We start from the raw sequence: 21,756 nt of genomic DNA, 5'->3' as shown, positions 1-21,756 counted from the left end.
TGATACCCAGGCAAACAGGGTCTGGAGTGGACCTCCAGCAAACTCCAGCAGACAGGCCTGATATTAGAAAGAAAACTAACAAACAGAAAGGAACAGCATCAACATCAACCAAAAAGAGTCCGCACAGAAACCCCATCTGAAGGTCACTAACATCAAAGACCCAAAGGTAGATAAATCCATGAAGATGAGAAAAAAACAGCACAAAAAGCCTGAAAATTCCAAAAACCCAAATTCCTCTTCTCCAAAGGATCACAACTCCTCACCAGCAAGGGAACAAAACTGGATGGAGAATGAGTTTGATGAATTGACAGAAGTAGGCTTCAGAAGGTGGGTAATAACAAACACCTCCGAGCTAAAGGAGTATGTTCTAATGCAATGCAAGGAAGCTAACAATCTTGAAAAAGGGTTGGAGGAATGACTAACTAGAACAACCAGTTTAGAGAAGAACATAATTGACCTAATGGAGCTGAAAAACACAGCATGAGAACTTCGTGAAGCATACATGACTATCAATAGCTGAATCAATCAAGCAGAAGAAAGGATATCAGAGATTGAAGATAAACTTAATGAAATAAAGAATGAAGACAAGATTAGAGAAAAAAAGAATGGAAAGGAATGAACAAAACCTCCAAGAAATATGGGACTATGTGAAAAGACCAAACCTACATTTGATTGGTATACCTGAAAGTGATGGGGAGAATGGAACCAAGTTGGAAAATACTCTTCAGGATGTTTTCCAGATCTTCTCCAACCTAGCAAGACAAGCCAAGACACATAATTGTCAGACTCACCAAGGTTGAAATGAAGGAAAAAATATTAAGGGCAATCAGAGAGAAAGGTCCGGTTACCCACAAAGAGAAGTCCATTGGACTAACAGCGGATCTCTTTACAAAAACCCTACAAGCCAGAAGAAAGTGGGGGCTAATATTCAATATTCTTAAAGAAAAGCTTTTTCAACCCAGAATTTCATATCCAGCCAAACTAAGTTTCATAAGCAAAGGAAAAATAAAATCCTTTACAGACAAGCAAATGATGAGAGATTTTGTCACCACCAGGCCTGCCTTACAAGAGCTCCTGAAGGAAGCACTAAATATGTAAAGAAAAAACCAGTACCAGCCACTGCAAAAACATACCAAATTGTAAAGACCATTGACACTATGAAGAAACTGCATCAACTAATGGGCAAAATAACTAGCTAACATCATGACAGGATCAAATTCACATATAACAATATTAACCTTAAACGTAAATGTGTTAAATGCCCCAATTAAGAGACATAGACTGGCAAATTGGATTAAAGAGTCAAGACCCATTGGTGTGCCGTATTCAGGACACCCATCTCACATGCAAAGACACACATAGGCTCAAAATAAAGGGATGGAGGAATACTTACCAAGCATATGGAAAGCAAAAAAAAAAAAAAAAAAAAAAAAAAAGCAGGATTGCAATCCTAGTCTCTGATAAAACAGACTTTAAACCAACAAAGATCAAAAAAGATAAAGAAGGGCATTACATAATGGTAAAGGAATCAATGCAACAAGAAGGATTAATTATCCTAAATATATATGCACCCAATACAGGAGCACTCAGATTTATAAATCAAGTTCTTAGAGACCTACAAAGAGACTTGGACTCCCACACAATAATAATGGGAGACTTTAACACCCCACTGTCAATATTAGACAGATCAACAAGACAGAAAATTAACAAGGATACTCAGGACTTGAACTCAACTCTGGACGAAGCAGTCCTAATAGACATCTACAGAACTCTCCACCCCAAATCAACAGAATATACATTCCTCTCAGTACCACATCACACTTATTCTAAAATTGACCACATAATTGAAAGTAAAACACTCCTCAGCAAATGCAAAAGAATGGAAATCCTAACAGTCTCTCAGACCACAATGCAATCAAATTAGAACTCAGCATTAAGAAACTCATTTGAACTGAACCACTACATGGAAACTGAACAACCTGCTCCTGAATGACCACTGGGTAAATAACGAAATTAAGGTAGAAATAAAGAAGTTCTTTGAAACCAACGGGAACAAAGACACAATGTACCAGAATCTCTGGGACACAACTAAAGCAGTGTTTAGAGGGACATTTATAGCACTAAATGCCCACAGGAGAAAGTGGGAAAGATCTAAAATTGACACCCTAACATCACAATTAAAAACATGAGAGAGGCAAGGCAAACAAATTCAAAAGCCAGCAGAAGACAAGAAATAACTAAGATCAGAGCAGAACTGGAGATAGAAACACAAAAAAACCTTCAAAAAATCAATGAATCCAAGAACTGTTTTTTTGAAAAGATTAACAAAATAGACCACTAGCCAGACTAATAAGAAACGAAAGAAAAATCAAATAGCTACAATAAAAAATGATAAAGGGGATATCACCACTGATCCCACAGAAATACAAACTACCATCAGAGAATACTATAAACACCTCTACACAAATAAACCAGAAAATCAAGAAGAAATAGATAAATTCCTGGACACATACACTCTCCCAAGACTAAAGCAGGAAGAAGTCAAATCCCTCAATAGACCAATAATAAGTTCTGAAATTGAGGCAGTAATTAATAGAAACCAAACCAAAGAAAGCCCAGGACCAGACTGATTCACAGCCGAATTCTACCAGAGGTACAAAGAGGAGCTGATATCATTTCTTCTGAAACTATTCTAAACAATTAAAAAAGGACTCCTCCCTAACTCATTTTATGAGGCCAGCATCATCCTGATACCAAAAGCTAGCAAAGACACAACAAAAAAAGGAAATTTCAGGCCAATATCCCTGGCTAAACATTGATGCAAAAATCCTGAATAAAATACTGGCAAACCGAATCCAGCACCACATCAAAAAGCTTATCCACCACAATCAAGTCAGCTTCATCTCTGGGATGCAAGGCTGGTTCAACATACACAAATCAATAAATGTAATCCATCACATAAACAGAACAAATGACAAACACCACACAATTACCTCAATAGATGCAGAAAAGGCCTCCAATAAAATTCAACACCTCTTAATGCTAAAAACTCTCAATAAACTAGGTACTGATAGAATTTATCTCAAAATAATAAGAGCTATTTATGACAAACCCACAGCCAATATCATACTGAATGGGCAAAAGCTGGAAACATTCCCGTTGAAAACTGGCACGAAACAAGGATGTCACCCTCTCTCACCACTCCTATTCCATGTAGTATTGGAAGTTCTGGCCAGGGCAATCAGGCAAGACAAAGAAATAAAGGGTATTCAAATAGGAAAAGAGGAAGTCAAATTGTCTCTGTTCACAGATAACATGATTGTATATTTAGAAAACCCCGTCGTCTCAGTCCCAATTCTTAAGCTGATAAGCAACTTCAGCAAAGTCTTGGGATAAAAAATCAGTGTGCAAAAATCACAAGCATTCCTATACACCAATAATAGACAAACAGCCAAATCATGCGTGAACTCTCCCATTCACAATTGCTACAAAGACAATAAAATACCTAGCAATACAGCTAACAAGAGAAGTGAAGGACACCTTCAAGGAGAACTACAAACCACTGGTCAAGGAAATAAGAGGACACAAACAAATGGAAAAACATTCCATGCTCATGGATAGGAAGAATCAATATCATGAAAATGGCCATACTGCCCAAATTAATTTATAGATTCAATGCTATCCCCATCAAGCTACCACTGACTTTCTCCACAGAACTGGAAAAATCTATTTTAAATTTCATATGGAACCAAAAAAACAACCCATATAGCCAAGACAATGCTAAGCAAAAAACACAAAGCTGGAGGCATCACACTACCTGACTTCAAACTATGCTACAAGGCTACAGTAACCAAAACAGCATGGTACTGGTACCAAAACAGAGATATAAACCAATGAAACAGAATGGAGGCTTCGGAAATCACACCATACATCTACAACCATCTAATATTTGACAAACCTGACAAAAACAAGCAATGGGGAAAGGATTCCCTATTTAATAAATAGTGTTGGGAAAACTGGCTAGCCATAGGCAGAAAACAAACTGGACCCCTTCCTTACACCTTATACAAAAATTCACTCAAGATGGATTAATGACTTAAATGTAAGACCTAAAACCATAAAAACCCTAGAAGAAAACGTAGGCAATACCATTCAGGACATAGGCATGGGCAAAGATGACTAAAACACCAGAAGCAATGGCAACAAGAGCGAAAATTGACAAATGGGATCTAATTAAACTAAAGAGCTTCTGCAGAGCAAAAGAAACTATTATCCAAATGTACAGGCAAGGAGGATGGTTGGTTGTGGCCAGCGAGGCTGAAGAAGCCGGGACGCGGGTCTCTGGGCCTTGGGAACCCAGCCTGTACTCACCTCCGCCCCTTCTCCCCGCCGCTGTCCGCAGCCATGGCTCTACGCTACCCTATGGCCGTGGGCCTCAACAAGGGCCACAAGGTGACCAAGAACGTGAGCAAGCCCAGGCACAGCCGCCGCCGCGGGCGTCTGACGAAACACACCAAGTTCGTGCGGGACATGAATCGGGAGGTGTGTGGCTTTGCCCTGTACGAGCGGCACGCCATGGAGTTACTGAAGGTTTCCAAGGACAAACGGGCCCTCAAGTTTAGCAAGAAAAGGGTGGGGACGCACATCCACGCCAAGAGGAAGCGGGAGGAGCTGACCAACGTATTGGCCGCTATGAGGAAAGCTGCTGCCAAGAAAGACTGAGCACCTCCCCTGGCTTCTCCCTGAAATACCAGCTTGACAGAAAAAAAAAAAAAAAAAAAAAAAAAAATGAACAGGCAACCTACAGAATGGGAGAAAATTTTTGCAATCTATCCATCTGACAAAGGGCTAATATCCACAATCTACAAGAAACTTAAATTTACAAGAAAAAACAATCCCATCAAAAAGTGGGCAAAGGATATTAACAGACACTTCTCAAAAGAAGACATTTATGCAGCCAACAGACACATGAAAAAAGCTCATCATCACTGGTCATTAGAGAAATGCAAATCAAAACCATAATAAGATGCCATCTCACACCTGTTAGAATGATGATCATTAAAAAGTCAGGAAATAACAGATGCTGGAGAGGATGTGGAGAAATAGGAACACTTTTACACTGTTAGTGGGAGGTTAAATTAGTTCAACCATTGTGGAAGACAGTGTGGCGATTCCTCAAGGATCCAGAACCAGAAATACCATTTGACCCAGCAATCCCATTACTGGGGATATACCCAAAGCATTATAAATCATTCTACTATAAAGACATATGCACAAGTATGTTTATTGCAACATTGTTCACAATAGCAAAGACTTGGAACCAACCCAAATGCCCACCAATGATAGACTGGATAAAGAAAATGTGGCACATAAATACCATGGAATACTATGCAGCCATAAAAAAGGATGAGTTCATGTACTTTGAAGGGACATGGATGAAGCTGGAAACCATCATTCTCAGGAAACTAACACAGGAACAGAAAACCAAATACCACATGTTCTCACTCATAAGTGAGAATTGAACAATGAGAACACATGGACATAGGGAGGGCAACATCACACACTTGGGCCTGTCAGGTGGTGGTTGGGGGTGGGTGGGGCTAGGGGAGGGATAGCATTAGGAGAAATACCTAATGTAGATGATGGGTTGATGGGTGCAGCAAGCCACCATGGCATGTATATACCTACATAACAAACCTGCACATTCTGCACATGTAGCCCAGAACTTAAAGTATGATAATGAAAAAAATGCATTTTAATTTAAAAACAATGAGAGCAAAGAAAATGACAAACAAAAACTGCAAAATGAGATGTTTAACTAAATTGAAATATATCAGTACTCATAGTAGAAGTAAGTAGATTAAATTCTTCCTCTAAAAACAAAAATTACAGATTGGATTTTTTTTCATCCAGCAAAAATAAGAAATGGACAAATTCACAATCATAGTTTGAGATTTTCATACAACTCTATAAGAAACTGGTATAGATCAAATAGACAAAAAAAGTAGAAGGGGTTTAGAAACTTTTAATAAATTATGTTTGATCTGATATATAAAACTTTGCTCAAAACAGATAACACATTTTTTTCAAACATACACAGACAATTTGCCAGAGAGATAATGGTAAATCAAAGGAATTTGAAAGAAAAAAAAATCATAAAGTTTATGTTCTCTGACAAGTTATTTAAATTAGAAACCAGCAATAAACAGGTAGCCACATAAAACCTAACAAGCTTAGAAATTTCCAAATGTACTTCTAAACAACTTATGAAATAAAGAGTAAGTCATGATGGAAATTCTAAATACCTCTTGCTGAATGACTATAAACATATTAGTACTTTTAATGGCAAAATCCAAGATTACTTATGTGCCAACATAAGGATTAGAAAGCCCCTAGGGTAGGGTGCTCCCCAGCCCCAGAAAATCAATAATGATCTGTCTTAAGTAGGAGCAGTAATTCTTTTCCCTTCAGCAGTGATTGGTCCAGGGTGGGCACATGATCCAGCTCTCAGCCAATGAGAGGTCAAGGGAAATCTGGTTTTTTTGTTATTATTAATAAGATAGAGTCATGAGGTAAAAGCCTTTTATCCCACCTTTTCCTTCCTGCTTTTGTCAGTGCCCTGTGACCAAATGATGTGTGGCACTGCAGCCACTGTTTTGGGCAATGAGTTTAAAGACAAAGTCAACTACTGCTGGAGATCCCAGAGCAGAAAGATGAGAAGAGCCTGGATTCTTGGACACACTGAGCCCCTAGATGCCCACCTTCAGATGTTTTGCTATAAAAGATGATATTTCTTTGCTTAGGCCGCTGTCAGACACACTGTCACTTGGAGTTGAAAATATTATAATGAATGCCATCACATTCCCAGTGCCATATTCCTCAGATTACCTTCTGAGAAGGAAACTAAAGCTAGCAAACCCTTGAAGGTACAGGGATCAGCATTACAGCTGAGGTGTCTGGACTTTTCCTGGGAGGGAAATGTGTTCAGAAGATCCTCCCATCTCCAATGTGCCAACATCTACCTATGATACTTACCTCTCCCTTGCTTCACATCCTACCATGGCTCCCCATTGCTCTTAGGACAGAGTCCAAACTCCTCACTTATGGGCCTGTAATATCTGGCTCCTGCTGGCCCCCTGGCATCACCAGTGACGCTTTCTACTTCATACTTAGACCCCAGCCAGACCAAGCTACTTGTTCTCGAATACCCTATCTCACTCCTAGGCCTCTGCATTTGCTAATTTCTCTCCCATTTCCTCTGGCTCTCTCTTCATCCTTCAGGCCTCATCTCAAATGTTGTCTCCTCCAAAAGGCCTTCCTTGGTGTCTAGGCTGGATTCTGTAACCCCTTGGGGCGCCCATTGTGCCTTGCGATTTCTCTTATTAAACACTTATTGAACTGGATTGTGATTGTTTTCATAACTGCTCTGCACTATGCTGCTTCCAGCTCTCTTTCCTAACTTCTGGCCCTGATTACCAAATGTGAGCTTAGGCTCATGGCCAGATTCTTGGCTGTAGACTCAAAGACAACTGCTTCCCATAGACCTATCCATCACTTTTTTGCAGTCACGTCTGCAGTTGGATGTGCTTGGTTTCTAATGTGGTGACTTTCATCCTTTAAGTCCTCTTCTGGGCTTCACTTTCTCACTCCTCTCACAATTATGGGAGGACTAGTCCCTGTAGTAAATCTCTTATCCTAGAAGCTCACAGTAACTCTGCTCCCCTGACTGATACACAATCCAGAGCAGACACTGTCTCCTGGTTTTGGAAATGGAGACATGACCCAGAACCCCATCCAGACAATTCTACCCCACCCCATTCACAGTGATTGGTTCAGGCATGTACATATTACCCAATCCTCATCAATGAGATCCTGCCTTAGGATTTTTGTTGGAAAGCCAGAGCAGTCTTTCCGCTGTGGTTTCTGAGCCAGTTGTTTGGAAGCCTGGAGCAACTGGCAATTTCTTGCCATAATGTAGAAAGGCCTACTGGAGGATGAGGCCAACAGAGAGGAAAGCAGGATGAAGAAAGGGAGAGGTGCAGATTCCATGTGACATTGCTGAGTGCCTGCATCCAGCTTTGCCTGAAGCTAATCTTACCTCTAGGCTTATTATAGCTCAATTCAGTCATAGTTGGTTTTTTGTACCATCTAGTCAAAAGAGCCTGGCCAATGTGTGAACAATTACTATCTGTTAAATAAATGAATCTCAAATTGACTGTGGCTATTTATTAGGATTTTTTTTTTATTTGTTTAATCCATTGTTTTCTTTTTAGAAGAAAAAAAAATTTAGGGGGTCGGTGTTATATAAAAAATGAATCCTAGATAGAATCCTAGGAAGGGATTTTAATCATTTAATCCCATACTTTTTATAATTATAGATAGGGAAATTGAGGCTCAAAGAGGGTATCTAACCTGCCAGGATCACATGGCCAGGTAGAGAATGTATAATCTGAATATGCTCATAAGGAAACATCAGACGAAGGCAAAATGAGCATTAATCTTTCTTTAAACAAAAAAGTGGTAGGTAGGGTGAGAGTATTCCAGTATTTTTCAAAAATGTCAATACCATATAAAACCAAAGGCTATGAAATATTCCAAATTAAAAGAGACTAAGGAGATATGAAAACCAAATGCAATATATGACCCTAAAATGGATTCTGTACTGAAGGAGAAAAAAACACACACCTTTAGGATATTATTGGATCAATTAACAAAATATGAATATAAAAAATTTTAGCCATGTTAAATTAATTTTAGCAATGTTAAGTTTGGTAAAATTTACCAAAATGCAGTCAAGATCACTCAGCAAGCCTGAATAAGCCAAATCCTATCCCCAAAAACATTAGACCCAAAGGATTTAAAATTTGATCAAACTTGTAAAGAACAGGTGATCTCTATTTTATATCAATTTTTTCATGGAATAAAGAAATAGAAAAAGATAAGTGTCTTAGTCGGTTTATGCTACTGCAACAGAGCACCTGAGACTGGGTAATTTACAAAGAATAGAAGTGGATTTCTCATAGTTCTAGGGGCTTATAAGTCTAAGATCAAAGCACCAGCAGGTTCAGAGTCCAGTGAGGGCTGCTCCCTGCTTCAAATGGTGTCCTCTTGCTGCATCTTTGGGAAGGGCACAAATAAAAGGTGAATGCTGTGTCCTGACAAGGCAAAAAGAGATGAACACTGTGTCCTCACATGGTGGAAGGGCAAAAAAAGCACTAGGATGCTTCCATCATCCTCTTTGATAAGAGCGCTAATTCATTCATGAAGATCTTTCATGACTTAATCACTTCCAAAAGGCCCCTCCTCTTAATACCATCACAGTGAGTATTAGGTTCCAACACACGAGTTTAGAGGGGGCGCTTACATTTAAACCATAGCAATAAGCAATTTGTTTTTCATGTTTAAAATAACTGATATCAAAATGGGCATGGGCAGTTTAAGGAAAGAAAATTACAGACCAACTCACTAATTAACATAGATGTAGAAAAAAAATTTTTTTTTTTGAGATGGAATCTCACTCATCACCCAGGCTGGAGTAGAGTAGCACAATCTCAGCTCACTGCAACCTCCGCCTCCGGGTTCAGGTGATTCTCCTGCCTCACCCTCCCGAGCAGCTGGGATTATAAGCGCACACCACCACGCCCAGCTAATATTTTGTATTTGCAGTAAAGACAGGATTTCATCATGTTTCCCAGGCTTGTTTTGAACTCCTGACCTCAAGTGATCCACCCACTTTGACCTCCCAAACTGCTGGGATTACAGGCGTGAGCCACCACACCCAGCCAGATGTAGAAAATTCTAAATAAAATACTGACAAGTCATTTTGGGAGTGTGTTAAAGATAATAAAGCATAACCAAGGAACTTCCCTATCCTGTTAGTAGACCATAAATTCTGAAGGGCTATTTGAAAACACCTAGAGGAATTTAAAGGACTCATACTTTTTGGCACAATTCTAAGTACATACCTCAGAAACACTCTTGCACACATATATATGGAGACATGTACAGGAATGTTACATCGTTCTTACTAGCCAAAAAGGGGGCCTAAATGTTCATCGATGAGAAAAATAAGTTGTGTCATGTTCATACCATATAATAGTTAAAATGAATGTGCTAGAGCTATGTCTTTCAACATAGATAAAACTTTAAAGCGGTGATCCCCAACCTTTTTGGCACCAGGGACCAGTTTCATAGAAGACAATTTTTCCATAGAATTGCGGGGTGGAGGTGGTTTGGAATGAAACTGTTCCACCTCAGATCAGGCATTTGAGTCTCAGAAGGAGCATGCAACCTAGATCCCTCACATCCACAGTTCACAATACGGTTCTCATGCTCCTATGAGAATCTAATGCCACCACTAATCTGACAGGAGATGGCGGGGAGCTCAGGCTGTAATGCTCACTCGCCAGCCACTCATCTCCTGCTGTGTGGCCCAGTTTCTAACAGGTACTGGTCCATGGCCCAGGAGCTGGGAACCCCTTCTTGAAAGTATAAAATCAAGTGAAAAAAAAGCTGCAGAATTGTCTTTGTCTTCTCAGGCTGTCATAACAAATACCATAGACTGGGTGGCTTAACTAACAGATTTATTTCTCACGGTTCTGAAGGCTAGAAGCTCAAGGATCAGTGCAGCAGCTGATTCAGCATCTGGTTCAGGCCCTCTTCCTTCCTGGACAGCTGCCTTCCAGCTATATTATCACTCACATGGCTGAATGAAAGAAGGATCAAATCTCTCATGTCTTTTCTTACAAGGGCACTAATCCCCATTCATGGGGGCTCTCCCTAATCACCTTCAAAAGGCCCCACATCCAAATGCTATCACATTGGAGATTAGGGCTTAAACATTATTAACTTGGGAGTAGGGGGACATAAACATTCAGCCCATACAAAAAGGATGCATATATGATAAAGCAAAAAAGCATCCATAAACGTGGGTAAACATGTACATGTGTATGAAACATGTCAGACTGATACTGAATTTGTGTTCAAGATTAAAGAGGTCATTTGCAAGAGATATACCCTTGCTTTAACTGTATCTATAAGAGTTAATCTTTCCATAAAATCTGAAGTAAATATAGGATTAAAACTGATGAAGCTGAATGTTGGGTGTATGAGGTTTATTGTCTGCATGCTTGAAATATTTCACAGCAATTTAATTACACTTTTAAAAAACTAGTCCAAGATATTTTCCAAAAGGAACTCTCCTCTCTATGACTCTCTTAATCATTAGATTTTTTAAAACCATTCAAAAGGTTTAATGCCCTGAAAGGTTTTTAATCAGGCCTCAACATTGTATTAAATGAGTGGTGAGACTAAAGATTCTGTATTCTGATTGAACACTCAGTCCTCTTTCTCAAAGCACTGAAGCCATCTGCTTTAAAAGAGAAAAAGTACTCTTTTAGCACTATTAACCCACGTAATGTATCTTCAGACTAGGTACCCTGAGTAGTTAGTGGTGATTTCTGGTGATTTGGGGAAAGGAGTCAGCTACTAAAATAATTATGAAAAGTATGTTTCCGTTTTGAAAGTAGTTGAAGCAGGAAGAGAATCTATTTCTTCCCTGGGTAGAAATATAACAAGAATGTTAAGAGCTTTGACAGTTTCAGTCCCCATTAAAGCAATTGAAAAAGTTAGCTAATTGCTTTCTTCTTCAGGAACTGGCGCTAGGTTATTTAGATCACATCCCTCACTAAGAACAACAAAAAATACTGGATAACTTTAAAAAAGGAAAAAAAAAACTCTTTAAAAGCATGAGAAAGCTGACAAGTAAGCAATGACCAAACCTCAGGGAAAGGGAGATGCTAGAGAAGCAAATTGAGCCAATGCCTTTCTTAAGGGTATTGGCAACTCTCCCAGAAATGAACTTTTGTTTTGGCAGACTTGATTGAGCAAAAGGTTCAGAAATCAATACCTAGACTCCTAAGTTGGGAGTCTAAGAGACAACATTAAAATAGGATTTTTTTCCTCTGTGCTAAAAAGAGCAGAAAGAATCAGCACCAATTTGCCCTGGGGAAATTGTGACCACAGACTGGCCTTGGGTACATATGTAGCCCAGGTTCATATCACCTGTGTGAGCCAAACTCTCACCTATGAATTCAACTTGAAGTGCCTCAAGATTAGCAGTGCCCAACGATTGCAACACACACACACACACACACACACACGCACGTACACAATTCCTTTCTAGAGAAAGTTACCTTTATTCTAAGCCTCAAGTTGTGTCTAACTTTGAGCACAATAAGCACATTCAAAAATAATGAACCTCATAAAAGAATGAGTCCATGAGTGAAAAACCAAATATCAGAAACAAATATTTTAGAAACTGGAATTATCAAATATAAATAAAAGGAAAAGCTATGTTTACTATGTCTAAAGAAATAAAGAATATGCTTTAAAATATCTGCAGGGATTGGTAAACTATATAAAGCAATCTAGCCGATTTGAAAAATCAATAGAACATTTAGAAATAAAGACTACAATAAGTTTCAATGGTTGGCTAAGTAGAAAATTAGATATAGCTAAGGGAAGAATTATTGAATTGGTCAAAAGGAGTGTTCAGACTATAAAACAGGAAAAGTAATGAAAATTATAGAAGCTATATTAAGTAAATAGAATGATGTTTTAAGTGGTCTGACATATATTTAATCAGAGTCTCAGAAATGAGAGAGGGAATGAAATATAGGCAATCTTTGAAAAGATTGTGATGAGAATTTTGCTGAAGTGATCAAAGATTCAAGCTCAGCAAAACCCAAGCAAGATAAATAAAAAGAAATTCTTTTTTTTTTTTTTTTTTTTTTTGAGACAGAGTCTCGCTCTGCCGCCCAGGCTGGAGTGCAGTGGTGTGATCTTGGCTCACTGCAAGCTCCGCCTCCTGGGTTCACGCCATTCTCCTGCCTCAGCCTCCCAAGTAGCTGGGACTACAGGCGCCCGCCACCTCGCCCGGCTAGTTTTTTTGTATTTTTTAGTAGAGACGGGGTTTCACTGTGTTAGCCAGGATGGTCTCGATCTCCTGACCTCGTGATCCGCCCGTCTCGGCCTCCCAAAGTGCTGGGATTACAGGCTTGAGCCACTGCGCCCGGCCAATAAAAAGAAATTCATACTTATTCTGTCATAGGAAACTATAGAACAAAAAAGACAAAAAAAAAAGTTATAAAAGTAAGCAGACTTTAAGAGATAAAGATTTCCTTCTAAGGAAGAACAGGTAGAGATTAATAACTTTTCAGTAGTAACAATGAAAGCCAGAAGACAGTGGAATGCCATATTAAGCACACTGAAAGAAAATAGCTGCCTAACAAGAATACCATATTCATCAAAAGACGAATTTCAAGAATATCAATGAAATAAAGCATCAGCATATCACTATCAGACTCCCAAAAGGACATTTTACAGGATGTACTTAAAAAGAAAGATACCTCAGGTGGAGGGTCCAAGGAATGAAGGCAGGAAAAGTGATAAGCATGTGAGTAGACCTTAGTGAATACTGACCATACAAACAATAATGCTAGTGACTTGAGTGATTTTAAAAGATGACAGAATTTAAACAGCAGCAAAAGCACATTAGCCAGGAGGGATGTAAAGAGAGTTGAAGTGCTCTAAATCTCGTGTGTAATTCAGGAGGATGGAAAACTAGTTGTAAGCTTTAGACTGCAGTAAGTTTGCTTGTTTTCACTTATTGAATAATCACTAAAAGAATAGGAATGGAATATATAACTTCCCAACTAGGAAAGAAGGAAAACAAAATTATACAAAATCGTCAATATGTTTAAAAGAACAACAGAATGACTATAGTTAACATTAGCCAATTGTGTATTTCAAAATAGCTAGAAGAGAATAATTGGAATACTCCTAGAATAAAGAAAAGAAATATTTAAAGTCATGGATGTCATGATTATCCTAATTATACACAAATATACCAAATTATTGCATGTATCCTGAAAATATGTACATCTAATATCAATTTTTTAAATTAAATAAAAATAAAAGACAACAAGAATGGGAAAAGAAAAGCACAAACCAGGCAGGACAAAATACAATTTAAAAAAAAAAAAAAAAACAGAATACTGCACTGCTTTGAAAATGAATAAACTACTGCCACATGGAAAAAATGGGCTCATCACACAAACATAACACTGAGGGGAAAAAAAACAAAAAGTCATGCGAAACATGATTCTATTTATCCATTTAAAAACAGGCTATGTAGGAAAACCTAGATAGGTAGTAAACCTACAATGGATAGCATAGAAATTATCACCAAAAGCAGGGGTGAGACAGAAGAATAGGGTCTTCTGGGGTATGTGTGTTCAGTTCTTCATGGCAGCAATCTGGGTGTTTGCTTTATAATGATATATTAAGCTGCACCCTTTTTTGAATTTTGTGTGTGTTGCATTTCAAAAATAGTTTGAAACAAAGTTAACCAAGTAGTTTGATTACCCTGCCTCCTAATCTCAGTTTACCTTCAACAGTGTTTGCTTCTTTCCCTCCACAGACCATTTTCCACGGAGTCGTGCTCCTCGGCAGCTTCCTGACGTACTTTCTGGTATCTCTCCTGTACAATGCCACCTGTGTCACCTGCAACAGCCCCACCAATCCCTATTGGGTGATGGAAGGCCAGCTGTCAAACCCCACTTTCTACCTCGTCTGCTTTCTCACACCAGTTGTTGCTCTTCTCCCAAGGTTTGAGCACTGGGGCTGTGTTTCTTTCCTAAAATTACCAATCTCCCTTTAATAAGATATTTTTAAAACCCAAGAGTCAGGAGTTTGGCTTCTGCTGGGATCCTTGAGGCTACTGTTTCAGAAACAGAGAGGTGGGACAGAAAGAATGATGAATGACCAAGGAGGCAAATAACATGGACTGTGGTCCCAGGTTAGCCACAAAGTAGCGAAGTCACCAAATCAGTGTGACCTCCGTTGTGACATCTATAAAATGGGAGTATCAATTCCTACCCTCCTGCCTTACAAATATTTTTGTGTTATAAGGAATTATTTTGAGAAGCTCTGTGGTCCTTTTTTGTATTAGTCCAGGAGTCTCATACTCAAATGCCTACAAGGACAGGCCAGCAAGTTCAGCAAGCCAGATGGAGTACAGACACTGGAAGAAAGAGCTTCTCAGCTTCTATCATGGACACAAGGAAAGATCAAGTCAAACATTTCAGAGCTTCAGAGTTTTCCCAGAAATTCAAATTTTGCATGAAATTGCCAACATTTAAGTATTATTCAAATTTGTTTAAACACACACTTTCCACACAAGACCTGCATTAGACAAATTATCCATGCCCAGGGACTATGTCAGATATTTCCAAGTTAAACCCTCTACAGTAAATGTACCTTTTCCAGAAAAATAGCAAGAGCAACTATAAATGCCTTGACTTTCCTTGGAGCTCACTCTTGACGTAGGCTCTCCCATCTAGTCTCTCATTTTGTTTTTGCCATGAGCTAAGTGTTGGGCAGATCTATGGCTCTAGTACCCCGCTCATGGGATGGCTGAAGTACCAAGAGGGACCAGAATGTGTTCACAGGCCTACCACTGATCACAGTGGGAGCTAGGTTCTCCCAACTCAAAGGCCAGTGTTCTATTCTGCAGCCCACACTCTCTAGTCAAAGCAGTGAACTTGACGATGATGTGCCCACAGGCAAGACTTAGCCTCTTTCCATCCCTAGGATCTCACCACTCCGAACATCGCAATCAAGTCATTTTATCATTTTAAGCGATAGCAAATAGACAATTATACAAAACTTTTTTTATCCCAAAATTAGATACCCATCAACAGGCCTTACTTCCTTTAATAAGTTTGGTGGTTTGCTTAACCTAGTTTCTCTTGCCCCTAGGTTCTCTTGCCCCCAAGTTCTCTTGTCTTCTAACTTTATGTTCTCTCCATAAACAGCAATAACTGTCATGAATTTAAAAATTATTTTTAGCAGACGACTCTTCATCATAAATTCCCAGCCCAGACCTCTTTTATGAATTCCAGACACATCTTTCTAGCTACCTATTCATCACCTTCACTGGGCATATTAAGTCTGAGGAAACTGGGAGACATTTCTAATTGAATTCATGATTCCACCCTCTATCACCAGCACCACCCCAGAAATCTGGGTACCTCTCTAGAGTTTCTTTCAGCAAATGCTACCCACTTAGGACAAAGGCAGGCCCCGAGGAATTATTCTTGACATCACCTGCTAACCCACGCCCACGTCTAGCCTTTCACCAAGTACTGACAGTTCTATCCACTATGTATTTCTCAAACTCATCTATTTCCATTTCTACGGCCACTGCTACCAATAGACTATTACCCTTTCACCCCAAATTATTTCAGTAGTCTCCTATTAGATCTTACTCTTGTCCATTATTGTTGGTCCAAAGTGTGATGTCACCTATTTATAACCCTCCAAGGGCTTCCCAAGACCTCTGCAGTAAAGCACAAAAATCATAAACCTGGCCCACAATTCCTCCCTGCTCTGCTTGTGCCAACCCCTCCTGGGTCATATTCCCCTACTTTTATCACCACTCCCCAAGCTTCAGCCATCGTGCCTAGGTTTTGATTCTCATCCCCTTGGCATGGCTACCTCCTATGCATCCTGCAGTTTTCAGCTTTAAAAGGTTACTCTGTGTAAACCTTTCCCCAAGCCACCACCTTCCTCCTCCATTCATTTTTTCAGCAAATACTTTTCAAGTCCCCACAATGGGCCAGGCCCCCAAAGGATTAAGCCATGAACACAAAAGACAAGCTTTTTGCTGTCATGTAACATGTGAATATAGTTATAAATGGGGGGGGCATTTCCTCAAGGAAGAAACATTTAAGGGCTGATAGGGTATGGGTTTGAGAAATACATAGCGGGTGGAACTGTCAGCACTTCCTTCCTTGAGGAAGAAACACTTAATTTTAGTGATCAGGTGTTTGACACTCTCATTGCCTTCTCCATTTATAACTATATTCACATGTTACATGACAGCAAGGACCTTGTCTTTCCTGTTCATGGCTTAATCCCTTGGGGGCCTGGCCCGTTGTGGGAGCTTGAAAAGCATTTGTTGAATAAACCAATAGAGGAGGAAGGCAGTGGCTCAAGGAAAAGGTTTACACTACGGAAATTCCAGTTTTAAAGCAAAAAGTCAAATATTTCCTGGGACACATACATGGCCTTACTACCTCACTGGGTGAGATGTGAGAGAATGAAAACAATTTATCTGGTTCCATGAGATCTACTGTAATTTTCAGAAATCTCTTGCCTACTGGCAGAGGTTGGCTGGGCAGGGGTGGGAGGGTCACCCTGCAGCTTTTAGACATAGTGGAAGAATAGGAGCCTTCCTGCTTATAAGACTTCAAACAAAAAATTTTTAAAGACTATCTTTGGGAATGACCTTAGACGTCCTCCAGGCCAGATAGATTCCTTTTTAGATAAGGCAACGGACATCTGGAAAGTGGATGTGAGTTGCCCACTGCCACGGCTTGTGTATATTTTCTCCATACACCACATAGTTTTATTCACATTCTTACCCCTTTCCTTGCCTACACTTTGAACAGAGAGAAGATTCTAGACATAGATAAAGACTTCCAATTCCAGGCCGGGCACAATGGCTCACGCCTGTAATCCCAGCACTTTGGGGAGGCCGAGGCGGGCGGATCACAAGGTCAGGAGATCGAGACCATCCTGGCTATCACAGTGAAACCCCGTCTCTATTAAAAATAAAAAATAAAAAAATTAGCCGGGCATAGTGGTGGATGCCTGTAGTCCCAGCTACTCAGGAGGCTGAGGCAGGAGAATGGCGTGAACCCGGGAGGCGGAGCTTGCAGTGAGCCGAGATCGCGCCACTGCACTCCAGCCTGGGTGACAGAGCGAGACTCCGTCTCAAAAACAAAAAAAGATTTCCAATTCCAGAGTCTACTACAGACTGTATGCAGCTTGGCAGGGGTATAAAAACCTTGAGTCAGTCAACAAGGAGATCTGTTAACATCTCAGGAGACTTTGGGAATTTCACCTCACCTCTTGGGGCCCCTATTTCTTTATCTGGCAAATTGTGGTAATAGGATGACACTGTCAAGTCAGCAAGGCCCACAGATTCAAGAAAAGAATGTGGATTCTAAAACTATTTTAAAATCATCAAGTTTTACAAAGGCTTAACATGACACAGCAATTAAATTTGCCTAAATTGGAGTAGCCCAGAAATAGAATGGACTGCTTTGTGCATGGCAAATAAGAGACATTTGGATTCAGAGTGTGTGGTTCTGACCATAGCTCAACCACTGTGTGGCTGTGAACAAATCATTAAATCTCTCAGTCCCTCAGTTTCCTTATCTGTACTCAGAGGCAAACGAAAGTAATAACCGCATGAGATTGTTGGGAAAATAAAATGAGTTAATAATGCATAAAGCACTTAGAATAGTCCTGGTGTATAATAAATGTTAACTGTTAGGTTTGTTGTTATTTTTTTGTTGAGCTACCCAAGCTCAACAAAAAAAAAACTGTTATGTTTGTTGTTATTTTTTTGTTGAGCTACCAAGACTAGAGGTGCCCAGGCATGGATTTAATAGCTAGGAGTGCAGTAAAGAGGATCTTGCCCTGGGCAGGGAGCTGGATTCTAAAGACCATCTTTTAATGCTGAAGTTTATGAAGTAATGGAAATCAGAAATATCTTTATTCTGTTATTTCCCACCAGATACTTTTTCCTGTCTCTACAAGGAACCTATGGGAAGTCTCTAATCTCAAAAGCTCAGAAAATTGACAAACTGCCCCCAGACAAAAGAAACATGGAAATCCAGAGTTGGCGAAACAGACAGAGGGCTGCCCCTGTCCCCGAAGTGGCTCGACCCACCCACCACCCAGTGTCATCTATCGCAGGACAGGACTTCAGTACCAGCACCCCGAAGAGCTCTAACCCTCCCAAGAGGAAGCACATCGAAGAGTCAGTGCTCCATGAACAGAGATGCGGCACAGAGCGCATGAGGTATGACTCATGCTCAGGGGACTCCTCAGCTCAACTCTCATCCGGGGAGCACCTGCTGGGGCCTAATAGGACAATGGCCAACTCAAGAGGACAGACTGATATGTCCCGGTGCTCAAAGAGGGGCAGCCATCGCCGATCCCAGAGTTCACTGACCATATGAGAAGCTGCAGAAATCCATACAAACTCAACAGAGGCCACTCAATCACTGGCCCACGTAACCCTTGACCCCTTCCTTTTCATAGAGGAAACAACGTGCCAGTCTTATTCTTTTTTTCTCCAACAACCTTGACTTCCATGGAGGAAGCGCTGTCCCCAAGGGGTTTGACACAAAGACTGGAAACCCAGTCGGTCTTTAGTTTTCTGCTGCTGCCAGGCAGCACATTTTGCAAACAGTTTGGAGAAGGAGGTTGTTTTTGTTGCACTGAGTTCTCAAATTGGTTTAGCCCAAAGCTATTCTTCTGACCCTCTAGATAAGTGTAGCCTACAACCCAATGCAACTGGGCCATAAGTTTCCAAGATTCCAAGAAGTGTATCAACCCAGGCAATATCTCAGGATATGGAAGTCTCTGGGCTTCTTTACCCCTCAGTGCCCAGAGTTAAAGTTTCATAAGAGACTTGTGCATATAAGGGCTTCATCTTGAGTGTATTGCGGTGACGGCCTAGTTGGGATTAACATCCCTTCCATGCACAGCGAGTTGGTTCTGCCTTTTGTCTGTAAGCCAAAGAAAAGCCACGTCTAAAAAGCTACTACTAAAAGCCAGAAAGAAAAGTGGATTTGAACTCAGTGTCACAGACTCTTCTGAGGGTTGTAGGGTCACAGCTAGTGTAAGAGGCATGAAGAATAGACATGCAAAAGGGAACAGGTGAACCAGAGACCCCTGTTTTGACTGACAGGCCATATGTCCCACCATCTGGGGAATCTGACAAGAGAACATAGGTGGCACTCTTTTTTAAAAAAGCTATTTATTGTATTTATTTTTAAATAAAACTGCCCATCCTCATTCAGCTCTTAGAACAAAAGAAAAAAAACCCGTAAATCAGGAGATATAAGCACATCCGCACCCAGAATAGGCCCATATGATAAAGCAACCCTGAGCTTAAACAATGACATTTTCAAGGGTAGAGCTCATATGAAACCCCACTCAGCTTATTCCAGAATACCACCCTCTGGAAGACACTGGCCTGCTTCAGTTAGAGGAGTCAGAGGAAGTGTCACTTCACAGGGAAAAGGAGGATTATATAGACTTCCTATCCCTAGAGGTTATGTCAAATATATAGCAGAGCTCAAAACAGTGTTAAAAGAATGAACAGTAGAATTTTAATAGGCTGTCAAGAGAAGCTAGGTCTGCTGTGGGAAAGTATAGCCTAACCCTAGTCTTGTAAAATAAGCCAGAAAGGGTACTGAGCCACCTTAAGCTAGTACCTATATAGTAGGCAAAAAGGACAGAAATAGATGCAATAAGTGTGGCGAGTCTTTGAGCCTATGAGTCATGCCATCAGCCATAAGTTGACCTATCACTCGAGAACCTCCTCAGCAAAGATGTTAGAAAACATTCAATCAACTTGGCAAATGGCACAGGGAGCTGGCCTTCTGACCATCTTCCTGACAAACCTGGACTGGAAGGACCATTTGCAGCACCGTCCTGGAGCCAATATCCTGTTTCACTGCCTCTGCCACATAATGATGTCAGCACTAGCCAGCTGCTGGGTATTTGGAGGAATCCTGCATGAGGATTGCCCATGAAGGGACAGGTACACATACCAGGCAAAGTGGTGATGATGTGAATTGTTCCCAGTAAGGGGACTGAGTGAAAACTTGGATCTCAGGCACCCCAATGTTTTCCCCAAACAATTTCTGGCTACTACTAAAAGCCAGAAAGAACAGAACAGTGGCCTCAGGAGATCTGAGTTTGAATTCTTGCTCTGCCTCCATTCTCTCTAGGATGCAGGCAGCTTGAAGCAGGATGCCACACCTGCAAGTTGGTTAGAATTGCCTTTCTTCCCAGGCTTGACATAGATATTAAGTCAAAATTACATGAAACCCAGTGGTAACAAGCCTCTGAAAGCTGTAACACCTTCAGTAATAACAAAGGGATTTTTATTTCAGAGCTAAGGGGAAAAGAGATTGAGAAGTTGAAAAAAATAATGTCTGATTCTTTTCCTAAGTTCCAAACTATAGCCAGCATTTTGATGCTGCTGTTTTTCTTGTATGACCAACCATCCCAGTTTGCCTGGGACTTTCTCATTTTTAAGAGTCCCAAATCCTAGGAAACTGGAGCAACTGATACAACTGGTCACCTACTCTTGCCCCTCTGTAAATCAAGCCAACTGTGACCATCCAATGTGCCATCTTACAGGGAAAAGTTATAACAATTATTCCCCTATAACATAATGCTAATGATTGTACTTAGTACATTTTTATACTTTTATTATGTTTTATTGATTGGAAATATGTCATCCTTTATTAAAAATAAACGTGGTTTTTCATAGTTGCCTGTCAACCTAAGTTCATATTATTATTCTTTTATATCATTATCACTAGTTCTGAGGACTTTCTCATCCCCCCGTCCTCTTCTGCATTCATTTATTCATTCATTCATGTATCTGTCCAATAAATTTCTGTTAAGCCCCTACTAGATGCCTGACAATGTGCGAGGTGCTGTGAGGAGCTCAATCTGTCTTTGAGAAGCTCACATATTTGTCGAGAATCCAACGCCGCCAACCCCCACTGAAAGTATAGAGTATCAGGAACATATTCAGCTATTGGACCCAACATGAAAGTATGACAAATCAAAAGGGCTGTAAGAATTAGAAGCAGT

The 21,756-nt window shown here is 40.2% G+C and overlaps 1 protein-coding gene and 1 pseudogene across 6 annotated transcripts in view; both read left to right on the top strand.

The window, feature by feature from the left end:
• The window catches only part of ATP10B (ATPase phospholipid transporting 10B (putative)), a 360,064-nt gene extending 338,626 nt beyond the window's left edge, over window positions 1-21,438 (top strand). For all 5 annotated transcript variants that reach the window (XM_077937417.1, XM_028849890.2, XM_077937418.1 and 2 more), the window contains 2 exons: window positions 14,483-14,670; window positions 18,650-21,438. In XM_077937417.1, coding sequence (XP_077793543.1) covers window positions 14,483-14,670; window positions 18,650-19,097 — 636 coding nt within the window. In that variant the 3' untranslated portion in view covers window positions 19,098-21,438. The remainder of the gene's footprint in view (window positions 1-14,482; window positions 14,671-18,649) is intronic.
• On the top strand, window positions 260-5,585 carry LOC144329597 (large ribosomal subunit protein eL36 pseudogene; annotated as a pseudogene). Its single transcript, XR_013394991.1, has one exon. The product of XR_013394991.1 is annotated as a large ribosomal subunit protein eL36 pseudogene (transcript).
• Window positions 21,439-21,756: the final 318 nt, after the last annotated feature.

Source organism: Macaca mulatta, chromosome 6 (assembly GCF_049350105.2).
Source record: "Macaca mulatta isolate MMU2019108-1 chromosome 6, T2T-MMU8v2.0, whole genome shotgun sequence".
Taxonomy (NCBI): domain Eukaryota; kingdom Metazoa; phylum Chordata; class Mammalia; order Primates; family Cercopithecidae; genus Macaca; species Macaca mulatta.
Note: the sequence above shows the minus strand (reverse complement) of the source record. Positions and strands in the feature narration are given on the sequence as shown.